This window comes from Schistocerca americana, chromosome 10 (assembly GCF_021461395.2).
Source record: "Schistocerca americana isolate TAMUIC-IGC-003095 chromosome 10, iqSchAmer2.1, whole genome shotgun sequence".
Lineage (NCBI taxonomy): Eukaryota > Metazoa > Arthropoda > Insecta > Orthoptera > Acrididae > Schistocerca > Schistocerca americana.
Genome location: NC_060128.1, coordinates 196,908,835 through 196,925,057, shown reverse-complemented (window position 1 = coordinate 196,925,057; position 16,223 = coordinate 196,908,835). Strand labels below are relative to the sequence as shown.

At 39.4% G+C, this 16,223-nt stretch overlaps 1 protein-coding gene across 2 annotated transcripts in view; it reads left to right on the top strand.

Moving 5' to 3' along the window:
• Nucleotides 1-13,819, top strand: part of LOC124552497 (angiotensin-converting enzyme-like) — a 227,308-nt gene extending 213,489 nt beyond the window's left edge. For both annotated transcript variants that reach the window (XM_047126780.1, XM_047126781.1), the window contains exon 12: nucleotides 13,717-13,819. In XM_047126780.1, the coding sequence (XP_046982736.1) occupies nucleotides 13,717-13,819 (103 nt within the window). The remainder of the gene's footprint in view (nucleotides 1-13,716) is intronic.
• The last annotated feature ends 2,404 nt before the right edge of the window (nucleotides 13,820-16,223 follow it).

The following is a 16,223-nucleotide window of genomic DNA, read 5'->3' as shown; positions in this document are numbered from 1 at the left end:
GGGCTGAAATGTTTCTACTTTAATTAAGAATCAGGTGTTGGCTAGTAATTTATCAGGTAAAACCACACATTGAAACACGGCCAACACTAGTTTCTAGAAAATTGGTCCCAGTGCCCTGTATAACGTACATAAATCCAGTACCTTAGCTACGGAAGTCCTTCACAAGGGCTCCACCATTGACAATGTCTATGTTTATGCACTGAAGATATACATGGGAGGGGGGAGAGGGGAGGAGGAAACACTTTGATGAAATTGAGACATTCACATATTGATCTAACCTTTGGTGACTACAACTTCATTTTCAACTACAGGCTATCAATAAATGCCATGCTTCCTTCTCATTTTTGACAAGCTTTGTGGCATGTTTAACAGATGGAATATGGAGCACAATGTTGTCACCAACAGGGCAACCTCTCCCAAGAGGAGGCTTTCACTTGTGCAATGATCATTTCTTTCTTTGTCTACACTCAGCTGCACTTCCTGTCTGGCCATTGAAGTGTGCTCATCACATGGGTCACTTTTGGCTAGTCAGAATCTTTTGTAGTGGCATCATATGCAGAGTTGGTTCACCATAAAAAATCACTTTAAACCACTTTCATTCTCACAGTGTTCATCTAATAATGCTGCCCATATTTCTGTAAATAATGCATCGAGTATAGGTGATAGCTCATTAAGTTATTGTCAGCTTGAGTGATTGATAGACAAGTAAGCAGGATCGAAAATATTGCTAAGCTATTGGACCAATCCTTCTTCAGAAGTACAGAAACTGACTATAATATACTGGCAGTGCAGTGCGACTGGGGACGGCAGGTGCACAAGGTAAGAAGGTGGCGGCTGTGAGCTCACTCAGGTGCAGGCAGCGGAAGTCGTGCACAACCCACGATGATATGGAGGAGTGCACTGGGAGGAGAAGACAGAACAGAGGAAGAGGGAGGCTACAAAGAAGAGGGTATGGACCCACATCGAGTGTGTGGTGGTGGAGCAAGGGAACAGGGGCTAGCGGAGATTGAGGTCGAGAGGATCGTGGTCAGTGGATGTGTTACGAGGACAATTTCTATCCACATAGCAATTTCTGATGACCTCATTGTCAATGGGATGTTAAAGACTAATCTTTCTGCTCTCCTCCTTCCATCTACATAGTTCAGAGAAGCTGGTATTTGGGGGAAGAGCGGGGGTTACAGAAAATGGGTTGCTAAATGGCTCTTTAAGTCTATTACATTGTGCTAGGCAGCATGTTCCATCATTGGGCGGTTCTCTCTCCTCTTGGCCAGAGTTTGGAGGTGATCATTTATTTCTGTAGACAGTTGGTCAATGATCATGCCCATCAGCTGGGTTAAAATGCTGGTACATTCTAATAAGGTGAGACAATGCATCCATGCAGGTGTCTGTGGATGCACACAAAACGTGACTTAGGTCTTGGGATAGCAATATACACATACCGGTAGTATTGCGTGCACAAGGTATAAAAGGGCAGTGCATTGGTGGAGCTGTCATTTGTCCTCCGATGATATATGTGAAAAGGTATCTGACATGGTTATGGCCACACAATGAGAATAAACAGACTTTGAATGTGGACTGGTAGTTGGAGGTAGAGGCACGAGACATTCAATTTTAGAAATCATTAGGGAATGCAGCATTCGAAGTGTGCTGAGAATATCAAATTTCAAGTATTACCTCTCACTATAGACATACAGTGGCTGATGGCCTTTACTTAAGAACCGAGAGCAGTGGCATTTGTGTAGAGTTGTCAGTGCTAAAAGACAAGAAACCACAGAAATCAATGCGAGACATACAACAAATGTCTCTGTTAGAACAGTGCGGCAAAATTTGGCATTAATCGGCTACGACAGCAGACGACCGACGTGAGTGTCTTTTCTAAGAACATGACACTGGTTGCAGTGCCTCCCCTGGGCTTGTGACCGTATTAGTTGGGCCCTACACAAATGGAACACTGACCCGGTCAGATGAGGCCCAGCCTCACTTGGTAAGAGCTGATGGCAGGGTTCGAACGTGGCGCAGACCCCACAAAGCCGCGGCACTGTGCACGGTGGTAGTGGCTCTGTAACGGTGTGGACCATGTTTATGTGGAATGGACTGGGTCCTCTGGTCCACGTGAAATGATCATAGACTGGAAATGGTCGTGTTTGGCTACTTAGAGGCCATCTGCCGCCATTCGTGGATTTCGTGTTCCCAAACAACAGTGGAATTTTTATGGATGGCAATGTGCCATGTTACTGAGCCACAATGGTTTGCAACTGGTTAAGAGAACAATCTGCAAAATCCAAATGAATGATATGGCTACCCAGATTGAATCCCATCAAATATTTATAAGATGTAATCAAGAAGTCAGTTTGTGCACAAAAACCTGCAGCAGCAGCACTTTCGCAAGTTTGGAAGGCTATAGAGGCAGTATGGCTCAATATTTCTGCACGGGACTTCTGAAGACTTGCCGAGTCTGTACCGTGTCGAGTTCCTGCACTACACTATGAAAAAGGTGGTCCTACATGATATTAGGAGGTATCCCGTGTCTTTCGTCACTTCAGTGTACGTGGTCTGTGCTAGTTACCTCTGAAGAAGAATGTCTCCAAAAGTGTAGCAAAGTTTGTAATGCTTCTGCAACTATTTACAGCTGCAAAATATACTGACACTGTAATTGTAATTGCAGTTTATACCAACATATCAGGTATTTTGCAATGTTTCAAGAGATATTTGAGAACAGACAACATAACATATTTTTGCTGAACTTTTGTAGGAAATATCTAGTCAAAAATTCATTGTGGATGTTCTGTTGCGGTCCTGGATTCTCAGTCTTTAAATGCTGCAGGAGAATTAATGATTGTGATACTCTTTAGGAATCAAATTCAACATCTATTTTTGTTGAGTTCTTCAGTTTACTCACAGCTGCTTGTTCTTGGCTGCATAAAATCTGTACTCATATAATCTCATTCTAGACTTACAATTGCATCCTCTCTGTAACATGAGACACAGAACTCTCAAATGTATAACTAACATACAAGTATAGTAAGATACACAGATATGTGTGAATTGATATAAAAGAGTATTCTTGTTTTAAAGTTTTTGGATGCTTGCCACAATAATTTGAAATGTAATGTAGATCGTGTACTATCTTTTGTGACTGTAATAAAAGTCTTATTTAAATCAGTTGCCAGAGGTGGTATATAACCTACATAAGTTGTGTAACTGCAACTGTGGAAATAAGGCCTAACAACAACAAAAAATTGGCCAGGTTTGAGTAGGTCTTGCACACTGAGAGTTCCATGCAAACTTAATTAAGTGTATAGACAGTTCATCCATTCCGGGAACCAAGAATCTTGACCATTTTTGCCTGTTATTGACTCCGGTACTGGTAAAATTTTGGTTACAGTGATGGCAAGATTTTCCACAATCTTTTAATTTCAATAATATAGATGTGGCATAATGTCATTGCAGGAGACAGACATCCATAATTATTACAGTCAGTAGTTCTGCATTCAGGATGACTGTGTCGTAATGGCAAAAGTCAAACATAAGGCAAGGAGTGATTTTATTGCTCATATGATGTGTTTCGGAATTTATCCACTATCAGATATCCAGGAGCGAATGCTGCACACAGATATTGGGTTTCAACTCGTATGTGACTAGTCTGCAATAGTTTGTTTCATATACAACTTGAAAAGCCATATCGACATGCAACATATCTGATGACGGATAAATTTCGAAATGCATCATATGAACAATAAAGTCACCCTTTGCCTGATATTTGACTTTTACCATTGTGACCCAGTAAGTCTGAATGCAGAACTACTGATTGTTTTAATTTCAGTTTTGGCCTCAGATAACAAATGACAAAAGAATGTATTTTTCATGTGATATAATTACAAATTAACAATTTTCAGATACTCTCCTTTACTTGTACTGTCAAATCTGACGTCTTGCCAAGTTTCATCATTGTAGATCAATGGGAAGTACCCTATAGATTTTGATGAGTGAGTATCAAAATATGTGACATATATGGCCATATCTTTTTACTCCATTGGCTTAGAAGCTTCAAATTGTTACATCAACAACGCACCATAGGCCTTAGTATGCTACATAAATTCTTGATACATGTACCCATTCCTGAGGAAAAGACAGACGGACAGACAGACAGATAGACAACAAAGTGATCCTCTGAGGGTTCCATTTTTACCGATTGAGGCACAGAACCATAAAAAGACAACAATAATTTGAATGTAAAGAATTTAATTTAGTAAATTGAAATAATTGTTTGAAATATTTTAATTTTGTATTGTGGTTAAAAAATAATAAAATGTATTGACAGCTAATTTGGCTGTGATAGGAACACATGCATAGGCATTATTTGTACCAAAATTACTTCAAAAGTAAATCTGTAAGGATTTAATTGAACTTTATGTATGAAAATCACAAAATTAACTGATCGATACTGTTTTATGATGACAAATGAAGAGGCTGCTATCCAACAAAAACTGACTCGCGTAACTCTGAAAATTTTACAAGTATTCTGACTTGTTTGTGTACCTGTAAGTCACCCAACACCTCAACTGTACGGTGAATTACTGTCTGTACTCCCATTATTTATAGTCCACCAGTGACTTTCCATTACCATATTTGTAATGTTGCCTGTATTTCATGAAACAGATCAACCATCTGATACAAAAAAGTACAAAATGTGCACATAGTTATCATACAAACCCTTTAGCAATTATTTTGGTCCAATTAAAGACAGTAAATGTCCACAGAGAGTTCTATGTCTGTCCTCAGCCAGATCTCATTCAATACTGAATTTATAGTGGAAAAAGCTGTTGCATGTCATACCTAATTACAAAATGAAACTTACAAGATCAGTGCACAAAATTGCTTACAACTATTTTTGTATTTCATTGACACACTTCACTAAACCATAGTATATATCTTCTCTTAACAAGTTCTTACTGTACAAACTAACCATCCTCTGTAACTGGCCTCACAAATGTGTACTAGTACAGTGGCTTTCCATCCAGAAATAACTGATTTTAAGTACAGGTGGGGAAAGAAATTTTTCAGCACCAGCATTTGACAAGAAAGGGGAGGAAAGGCGTTGTAGAGTTTCCAAATGCCAGATCCTCTATCAGCTCCTGGGCTACCTTTCAAACCTGTATGGAGTCTATTTTGGTATGAGGGCTCATAACATTGTCGAGGATGGAGCTCTGTCCGTCATTTAGGGATGTTAAGTCCAGCAACCTCCTCAGTTCTGTTTGATATTAGTAATTTGTGTGTCACCACTGGATTTCCAATCTCACTACTCTTACAGTTATTAATGGCTATCTTGTACCATAGTACTAATCCATGTCCTGCTCCATTCTGTATGGAGATAGGCAAACATAATTATCTGTGTGGTTATATCTGTGTGTTGATGTATCTCATCGTCATCCCATTGTAATATGCAAGGTACACGCTGTACAAATGTGGTGCAATCAACTAACTCACTGTAGTCCTTTCTTCAAACAGCTTTTATTTAAATTCTCTGAGTTGCTGTCTTACACATTTGTATGGTACGCATGCATGCGTGCATTTCAGAAGTAGGCCTTCCAGCTTTTAGTATTTAGTTGTGTCTGTCTGCAACTCCATGTCTCTGGTATATGGTGAGCAGCAATCCATCCTTTTCAAAATTTTATCATTATTCCACCCTGGATTTTCCATTGTTTAACATTTAAGAATCTCCCTTTACATTTAAATACACTCAATGCCTTGGACCTTGTGGAGTACTTTTGTACTTCAGTTTCATATTTGTTTGCTAATAAAGCTCTTAGTGCAACGTAATAAGTGATATGACTTAATAACTGTGACAGTACTTAGTGTTTTTGACTGAGAGTTCACTTTGCTACATAAAACCACTTTATTATTTTCATGTATCCTTGCACAGACAGCTTAATTCTTGCTAACCAGTAAAATATTTACTATCGTACATGTAGACTGTTTTCTATAAAATGTAGCCTCGCTTTGTGTTTTACTTTTGATGCTGTTGTTTTGTAAATCACTTTAAGCACTTTTGTATTGTTTATTTTTCCACATTATACTGATGAAAAGTTGTTCTGTTATAATGTAAGCACCACTGGTCAAGGAGCACGTACGTCAACGCACTGCACTTGGCAGTAAGATCTGGTGTCATACAAATTTTCTGGTTTACTTCTCCTGATGATTGACACTGTGAGATCAACTGATATGTTGTCACAGCACTTAATATCAAGTGCAGTTGGTCAGTCACCTGTGTACACCTTACATAAGCCCGTGCTTTAATTTGACTCTGGTTTCTGTTGTCTTACAATAATGACATTTTTACTTGTTGACATTGTATCATGATACTACTACAAGAGCTACTTACTACTGAAACTGCTTAGATATTTACCAAAGGAGTCCACTAGGTCCCAGGCACTTGTGAATTTTCAAATGCGAAGAATGATGGTGAAATAGTGCATTTTATTGTATACGCATCTTAGCTGTGACTGACAACAGATGACATTCAATTAATACAACTGGTTGTAATTACTGAAGCAGCTTCAAAACAACAGTGTATGTGATGCTTTACATATACCTTAAATCCTTCAATACAGTGTACTTAACACCTTTGTAGAATTCTCCCAACAGATCCAAATAGCATACTACTACAGTATACAACCACTTAACACACTCACCTACACTATGCTGTTATAGTTAGAACATTCCCACTGTGTGATGCATAGTTCTCCTATGATCTGAAGAAAGAAAACCTTTCTCATTTAGATGGTGACAAGTCCCAAGGGGACTTGTAGCATCTGAATTTGATGTACATTTGCCACCTCTTAAAACAGTTTACATTTTTCCTTTCCATTTCCACAACTTTTGTGTTTCTGAGCCATCCAGTGCAAAATACTCAACAAATCCTTTTAGAGGTGGTTTGTACAATTCAGACTGGAGTTTTCCATTATAAATGCAGATTTTGCAGGGGTTAGCCTCTGTAATTTTTTTGATGCTACAGTTTACCATTAACAACAAAATTGCTGGGGATTGTAGCTTGACCACTAAGATTTGCAGTGAACCTACACTTTCAGGTGTTCAAAGTTTAAGTTGGCAGTCATTCAATAGTTCTTTCTTGTTTCCACCAGGATGTTAAATGTTTATCAGGTTCCTTTTTGTGTAGCCAAGAGCACTAAGTTATCAATATACATAAGCCTTCAGGACTGTTCTGTGCCATGAGGAATCTTATTCCTTCCTTGTACAGTCTCCTTTGACACACATTTTGTCAGTAGATTGAGCTAAATGGTGTTTAGGTAGTAAACCCCTGTTGATGTACACTCTCTGTCTTTAAATAGTCCTGATGTATCCCAAATCGAGGTGTAAGATAATTCTACTCTTCCTCTGGTTAGTGACAAATTCGCTGTGAAGTTCCATCAGATTTTTTCAAAGGACAGAAGGTTCCACCATTGAGGAAAGAGAAGTAGCAGAGTTGTACAAGAATGTATAATGAAAGAAGGAAATCAGTCAGTGTCTGTTTTATATTTTTTTTTCTGAAGATCCACAGGACCACTACTGAGATGTACAGATGGCAGGGACGAAGTCAAGGAATTCACTGTGATATTTATTGATATCGTCGAAAACTGTTCAGAAATACTGCATTTGCAATGTAGCAAATACATGGTGGCTAACGAAAACGAATGCTAGACAAGGTCACGAACTCTGACTTGCAGCTTACTGTGAGTAGCTGCCTAATTCGTCAGCACTACCTGAGCACACCTCCGGTTCTGATTTGACCTCTCGTTACCACTGGCGTTTCCACCAATGATTTCCAAACACCACAATTAGAGGTTCCGCCAGGAGGTATGTGGGAACAGAATAGCACCACTGGGTTGAAAGGATTTGGTGGAGGTCTCTGGCTGATCCTACACAAGTGATGTATTATTGTCATTTTAAAAGAAAAAAGCCGGAAGCTATAAAATGAAAACCACTGACAGGATTGTTGTACCATTGCTTACAGAAGAAGGGGGTAATCCCTGCAACAGCGCTGAGGCCCCAAACTCACCACTAGAGGGATGCGGACACACACTCCCGTCTTGACAGAGTAAGCACTTGCATGCGTCAACCGTCCACTGTGCTCAGTAGTGTTGAAAACAATGAAATGGAGACTTCAAAAGAAGAGCAAAGCCGTGTACTGCATTTCCTTGCACCAGAAGGAGTGTGACATGTCTGTTGCAACTCTAATGCTCTGTTTGAACTCTGGGGTAATGGCTGCCACTGTAACATACCAGTCTCTAGTAACGATGACATTCATTTACAGAACAATGATAATGGTACAGCAGTGTGGCATTCCAGATCGTATGTCATCGGCCAATGACATCTGTCCTTCAGTGACGTCTGTCCTTCCTCGAATTGCTTGTGCCACATCTTGACTCTTGTGATGCAGATGAAATGCTCTTCATATAATTATGCCATTCTTTGGTAGATTTCCATTCTCTGCAGTACTTCCACTGTCAGCAAACACAATACATGTCTTTGCTCTTCTTTTGCAGCCTCCATTTCACTGTTTTCAGCACTACTTGGAACAGCTGGTGGCACTACGCTCACAAGCTCACACTGTCGTCACCTGTGTGCGCGTGTGTCCCTCTGGCAGTAAGTCTGGGGCCTCAGCACTCTTATTGGAACTGCACATTCTTCCACAGGCAATGGCGTTATGATCACTCCAGCGAAGGTTTTCATTTTACAGCCTCTGGCTAGTTTCTTTTTTAATGACCCTAATACATTATTCCCACATTCCCATTGCAGAGTCTCTGGTAGCAATCTTTAGAAACCCTAGATGGAAACATGAGTATTAACTGAGTGGAAGTTGCTTATTCTTGGGAATAAGCTAATATTGTTAACAAGAAATGACTGTAAGGAGAGAGAGAGAGAGAGAGAGAGAGAGAGAGAGAGAGAGAGAGAGAGAGAGAGAGAGGGGGGGGGGGGGGGGGGTAAATGTCAAAATACCCAGACTCGTGAACAGGGGTCGACAAGAGGTTCGTGTACTTACACTACTTATCGCCCAAACTGGCCACTTCTGAGCCAAAAATATCCTTTTCGAATGGGAAGAGTTACCCCAAAATATAATACCGTACCACATAAGCAAATGAAAATAAGCAAAAGTGGACTAATTATTGTGTTGAACGATCACTCACTTCAGATACCATTCGAATAACAAAAATGGTAGCATTAAGTCTTTGAACAAGATCCTGAACATGGGCTTTCCACGACAGTTTACTGTCTATCTGAACACCTAGAAATTTGAACTGTTCAGTTTCACTAATTGTATACCCATTCTGTAAAGTTAAAACGTCAGGTTTTGTTTAATTGTGTGTTAGAAACTGTAAAAACTGAGTCTTATTGTGGTTTAGCATTAGTTTATTTTCTACAAGCCATGAACTTAGGTCATGAACAGCACTATTTGAAACCAGGCCAATCTTGCACACAACAGCCTTTACTACCAATCTAGTGTCATCAGCAAACAGAAATATTTTAGAGTAAACCCAACACTGATCCCTGGGGCACCCCCACTTGAGTGTACCCCCCTCAGACCCCACATGACAGCCATTCTCAACATTGTGAATAATGAACTTTTGCTGACTGTTGCTAAAGTAAGAGGTGAACCAATTGTGAGCTGCTCCCCATATTCCATAATGGTTCAACTTCTGGAGCAATATTTTGTGATAAACACAATTAAACACCTTAGTTAAATCAAAAAGTATGCTAGCATTTGAAACCTTTTGTTTAACCCATCCAGTACCTCACAGAGAAAAGAGAATATAGCATTTTCAGTTGTTAAAAGACTTCTACAGCCGAACTGTACATTTGATAGCAAATCGTCCAATATAAAATGATCAATTATCCTGTGCAGCCTTTTCAATAACTTTAGCAAACACTGATGGCATAGAAATACGTCTAAAATTGTCTCCATTATCCCTTTGTCTCTTTTTATAAAGCAGCTTTACTACTAAGTACTTTAATCATTCAGGAAACTGATCATTGCTAAAGGAAAAATCAAATATGGCTAAGTACAGGGCTAACATGTGCAGCACAGTACTTTAATATTCAGCTAGGCACTCCATCGTATCCATGAGGGTCCTAAGTCTTCAGTGATTTAATTATTGACTCAGTCTCCCCCTGTCTGTATCACAGAGGAATATTTCAGACATCAATCTCAGAAAGGCATTTGCCAAGAGAGCTATATGATTGCCTGTAGAAACTAATTTTTTATTTAATTCATCATCAATGGTCAGAAAATGATTGTTAAATACTGTACATATGATTTATCAGTAACAGAAATCTTTTTACTGTGAACTGGCTTTATATCGTCGACCTTGTTCTGCTGACCGGACACTTCCTTCACAACTGACCATTTGGTTTTAATTTTATCCTTTGAATTAGCTATTCTATTTGCACACCACATACTCTTTGCCTTCCTAATAACATTTTTAAGTACCTTACAGTACTGTTTGTAGTGGGCTACAGTAGCTTGACTGTGACTACTTCTAACATTTTGATATAATTCCCGCTTTGTTCTACAAGATATCCTTATCCCACTAGTCAGCCACCCAGGCTGCCTATTACTGCTAGTACCTCATTTAGAATGCTCTAATGGAAAGCACCTCTCAAAGAAGATCAGAAATGTGTTACGAAAAGCATTATATTTATCATCTATGTTATCAGTGCTATAAACATCCTTCCACTCTTGTTCCTTGACAATGTTTAAAAAACTCTCTATTGCTGTTGAATTAACTTTCCTACATAGTTTGTATTCATATGTGACACTTGTTTGAGAATATATATATATATATATATATATATATATATATATATATATATATCTAAAAAGAAAGATGATGAAACTTACCAAACAAAAGCGCTGGCAGGTCGATAGACACACAAACATACACACAAAATTCTAGCTTTCGCAACCAATGGTTGCCTCGTCAGGAAAGAGGGAAGGAGAAGGAAAGACAAAAGGATATGGGTTTTAAGGGAGAGGGTAAGGAGTCATTCCAATCCCGGGAGCGGAAAGACTTACCTTAGGGGGAAAAAAGGACAGGTATACACTCGCGCACACACACACATATCCATCCACACATACACAGACACAAGCAGACATTTGTAAAGGCAAAGAGTTTGGGCAGAGATCTCTGCCCAAACTCTTTGCCTTTACAAATGTCTGCTTGTGTCTGTGTATGTGTGGATGGATATGTGTGTGTGTGCGCGAGTGTATACCTGTCCTTTTTTCCCCCTAAGGTAAGTCTTTCCGCTCCCGGGATTGGAATGACTCCTTACCCTCTCCCTTAAAACCCATATCCTTTTGTCTTTCCTTCTCCTTCCCTCTTTCCTGACGAGGCAACCATTGGTTGCGAAAGCTAGAATTTTGTGTGTATGTTTGTGTTTGTTTGTGTGTCTATCGACCTGCCAGCGCTTTTGTTTGGTAAGTTTCATCATCTTTCTTTTTAGATATATTTTTCCCACGTGGAATGTTTCCCTCTATTATTTATATATATATATATATATATATATATATATATATATATATATATATATAAAAAAAATAAAGATGAGGTGACTTACCGAACGAAAGCGCTGGCAGGTCGATAGACACACAAACATACACACAAAATTCTAGCTTTCGCAACCAACGGTTGCCTCATCAGGAAAGAGGGAAGGAGAGGGACATATGTCTGCCTGTGTCTGTATGTGTGGATGGATATGTGTGTGTGTGTGTGTGTGTGTGTGTGTGTGTGTGTGTGTGTGTGTGTGTGTGTGCGAGTGTATACCTGTCCTTTTTTCCCCCTAAGGTAAGTCTTTCCGCTCCCGGGATTGGAATGACTCCTTACCCTCTCCCTTAAAACCCACATCCTTTCATCTTTCCCTCTCCTTCCCTCTTTCCTGATGAGGCAACCGTTGGTTGCGAAAGCTAGAATTTTGTGTGTATGTTTGTGTTTGTTTGTGTGTCATCTAAAAACAAAGATGATGTGACTTACCAAACGAAAGCGCTGGCACGTCGATAGACGCACAAACATACACACAAAATTCTAGCTTTTGCAACCAACGGGTGCTTTGTCAGGAAAGAGGGAAGGAGACGAAGCAACCGTTGGTTGTGAAAGCTAGAATTGTGTGTATGTTTGTGTTTGTTTGTGTGTCTATCGACGTGCCAGCGCTTTTGTTTGGTAAGTAACATCATCTTTGTTTTTAGATATATTTTTCCCACGTGGAATGTTTCCCTCTATTTTATATGCGCTAACGATGTGACATTACCTCATTTCCACAACTATGAGAGGACTGCAGTGAAGTGATTATTCAACTGTTGAAATTTGGAATGTTCCAGGAGAGAGATTCTTGCAGACAAGAGAGCACCAAGAGTCTGATCACATTTTTGAGACCATTTAAAGTGTGAATCATTGTACTCAGAACTGTAGTTCATTAAATGTATGAGATGACTCCTGAAAGTAAGTTACACACGTCATCCCACCCTAAGACTACTGTGCAAAAAGGTTGGTCCATTATCAGAAGAGAGTGTATGTTTCGAGTTTTCTGCACACACAGTTCTGCTGTGGTACAGTTAACACGTGCATCGTGATGTGGGAGTGAAATGGCACAGCAACTGGTAACATCCTCAAAAGTTGAAGTACGCAGAGCAGTACGATTTTTGTGGGTGAATCATCTAAATCGCACAGTTTCACAGTGAAATTCTGGTGGTATGTGGATCAAATACATTGTCACATCTGGCTGTAGAGCCAACAGTTTCACCAAGGCCGCACAGATGTAGGTGATGCCAGTCGGGAAGGAACGCCATCGACATCGACCGGACGACAGTGCTCTAGCAACAGAGGAACTGATCTGTAGCAGTCACAGATTTTCCAACAGTGAGGATGTTCACACAATGGTCTTAGAATGGCCCCATGACTGAGGAGCAGATTCCTACCACTGAGGAATTGAGTGATTGGAAGACCATTCCGACCATTGTTTACAGAGACCTGGTGCGCGTGTTGAAAAATATTGTCATGTACGCCACTCTGAAGTGTAGTGCAGCATTCGGTAGATATTACTTCACCTCCCATAACAATGTATAATTTATTTTTTGCAGGCCCTTCATACATAGGGATCTGTACTAACTGATGAAAAAAAACTGCACTAACTAGTTACATCAGATTTAAATCAAATCACAGCAAAAATGAATAGTAAAAAAAAGTACATTATGGAAGAAGCTTTTTAAAACATGCTGACACATTAAAACTGTCTGCCAGACAGGGATGCAAATGTGAAGCTTTGTCTTTTGTGGGCAGTGCTCTTACCAACTGAGCATGCAGGTATGGCTTACAACCCAGCCTCACAGGTTTGCTTCTCCAAGAACCACCTCTCCTATTTCACAAATTATTTTTCATAGTGAAAGATTCATTCTGGAATCTAGTAACTTCTTATTGTGTAATGAAATTTTGTTCAGTGATGATAGTTTTAAAATAAAAAAGTAAGTTTTTCATTACTGTTGAGTGTTAATCTATAAACAATGTGATACTCTTCAAATTAGTTTCATAAATTTCCAGGTCCCAAAAGCAAGGCCAATAGTGCCATTTATGTAGGATGTGACTGGATTAAAAGCCACAGATACAGAAGCTACAAACAAATTTATGTAAGTGTCAAATTTTTTTATGAATGTGAGCCATTTTCTTCCAGGGAGAACTACAGTGGAGTGAAGCCGCCCGTGCTGAGGTCGGAGATCGACTTTGACCCTGGGTCCAAGTACCACGTGGTGGCCAACATCCCCTACATAAAGTGAGTACCACGGCACTGCATAGCTACTCCACAGCCTTCCACATGCTGAGCTGCATTCTGCTAGAGGACAGGTAGAGTTGGTCAGTGGGACAGGTTAACTAGTGAGTATGTTAGTGTGTCCAAAAGGTACTGCTAGTTTCTGGTGCTAGCATATGAGGTGACGATCAGATCAGAAGCTTGCTGGAGAAAATGTAGAAGGGAGACATTTTACCCCAGTGTAGCCAGTCAACTGAGATGGAGTTAGTGACTATTGCACTCAGTCCAGATATTTCCAGTTCTTTCATAATTGGTGGTGATAAAACAGAGGCAGTAATATCAGGTGCGACATTAAACAGAGTTTCACTTCCTCTGTTCCAGTATACATTTGGTGCCCCACAGAAAAGCATTTTCTGCAAGTATACTGTTGCATTTGTTACAGGAAAATTAATTATATTTAGATTGTCAAAATGAAGATCAAAACTACAGTAATTTATTTTGCAGGGGAGGACTAAATCATATCTTTTTGTTATTTTAATTTTGTTGAGCGGATATGTATACTTTTGATAGTGACATACATTAGTGTTACTTTATTCGTTACTTTCATAGCACTTTCATCATCCTAGAAAACAAAATATACTAGTGTTCTATTAAACAGCAAACAATTTTTATGCAGAATTCTGTTGTTATGTGATCAAAGGACAACAAGAGGTATTAATTATTTTCCTTCTTCTCTACAGTTATAATCAACAACAGGCAAATGCAAGCACCTAAATTTCTAAGTCTTGTATATGACTGTAATAAAGAACTTTTGACATAAGCAGAAGGCTGCCCGCCATATCCATGTATTTAACGTGTCTGAGCTTTCTCTCCAACTGGATGCAGTCAGGAAGTCCACTAGAAATGGAGCAATAGTTCGCTTCAGGAAAGAACAGCAATGTGATTAGCACTAACTGTCAGTAATGTAGATCAAGGTGGTACGTACCATATGTTGAGTGTTCCTTAGTTTCATGACTGAAGTTCTGAGCATAAAGGGGTTTGATTAGTGTCTCTTTTATTGACTCAAGTTCAAAGTGCTTCAACCTGGACATTTAAAGCTGTGTCTGGAAAATCTGGAAGCACAGTTCAGAGAATTTAGTGTAGTTCTGCATCTGTAGGAAAAATGTGGAACAACACTTATAACTCGTAGACTAATCTATAGAGTGAATATTCAATTGTTAAGAAGAAAATCCACTGTAAAAAGGTAAAACCACATTGTCAACTACCCTCCTGGGTACACAGAGTATCATAATAAGTGGATATTTATGTCCTGTTAATGCACAGTGTGCACAGAGAGTTGACGTAGTCTTGACTAAGATTAGCACTGTGACAACAACACTGGCTTAATGACTGGGACACACACTGATACTTGGCTGCCTCCACCCTGTTCTATGGCGATTGTGAAGTGTTGGACAAATGCTTCTCTCACTGATAAGACCTGAAGCCATCCAGTCTGTTGCCATTCCACATGTTCCATTGCCCCCACTCACGTGCTACAGTGCTGTGAAGTTTGTACTGTTATTATTAAACGTTACTCAGAGACCAAACTGATCGTGTGGAAATGGTTGTGTAGTGTCTGGATTGACAGAGCTTTGCCAGTTGCCTCCAACAAGGCAGTTCACAGTTGTGCTTTTTTCTCCTCATGGTACCTGTGAGTGAAATTTTCTGTGTAGTGTGTATCAGTTGGCAGTGTGAACTGCAAGTGACCACTATGAGGCAGGTTTTGTGTTGTTGTATGGTCAGATTTTCAAATGATGTTGCTGTGGTGGACACCAATTCCACAGGTATCTTCTCTTGTGGATGTTTTTGTTGCCATAAACTGACAATAAACACATGCTTAGAGTACCCTTGAAATGAGCCTTCCAGACACACTGACAGACTGAACAGTGCACATGAGCCACATTGTCATGCTGAAGGTTGCAGATACAATGTGTTCTGCTTGACTGCACCAAAAATGCAGGTTTATACTTCTGCCTTATTATCTACAACTAAATAAATACTCCACAAGTCAGCATATAGTGTGTGGCAGAGGGTACCTTGTACCACCGCCAGTCATTCCCTTTCCTGTTCCACTCATAAAAAGTGAGGGAAAATTACTGTACATCCCTTAGCTGCTCCACATCTCATTTGAACACTGATTAACAGCTTGAATGAATTTTTACAGTCTTTCTGGTAAGTACAACTGATATTTTGTTTGGACATCTGCAAGAATGTACCAGTAAATTTACTTGTGAGTTTACTATTCAATATAATAGGACATGCTCTTAAGTCTTAATGAAAATAATGGAAAGTAAGCATATTCGAACAAGTTGTTTGATCGTATCTAACAATATTCAACTTCAAAAGTTATGTATTTTTGGATGCATTTGAACCAATTCTGGAAATATTTTTTC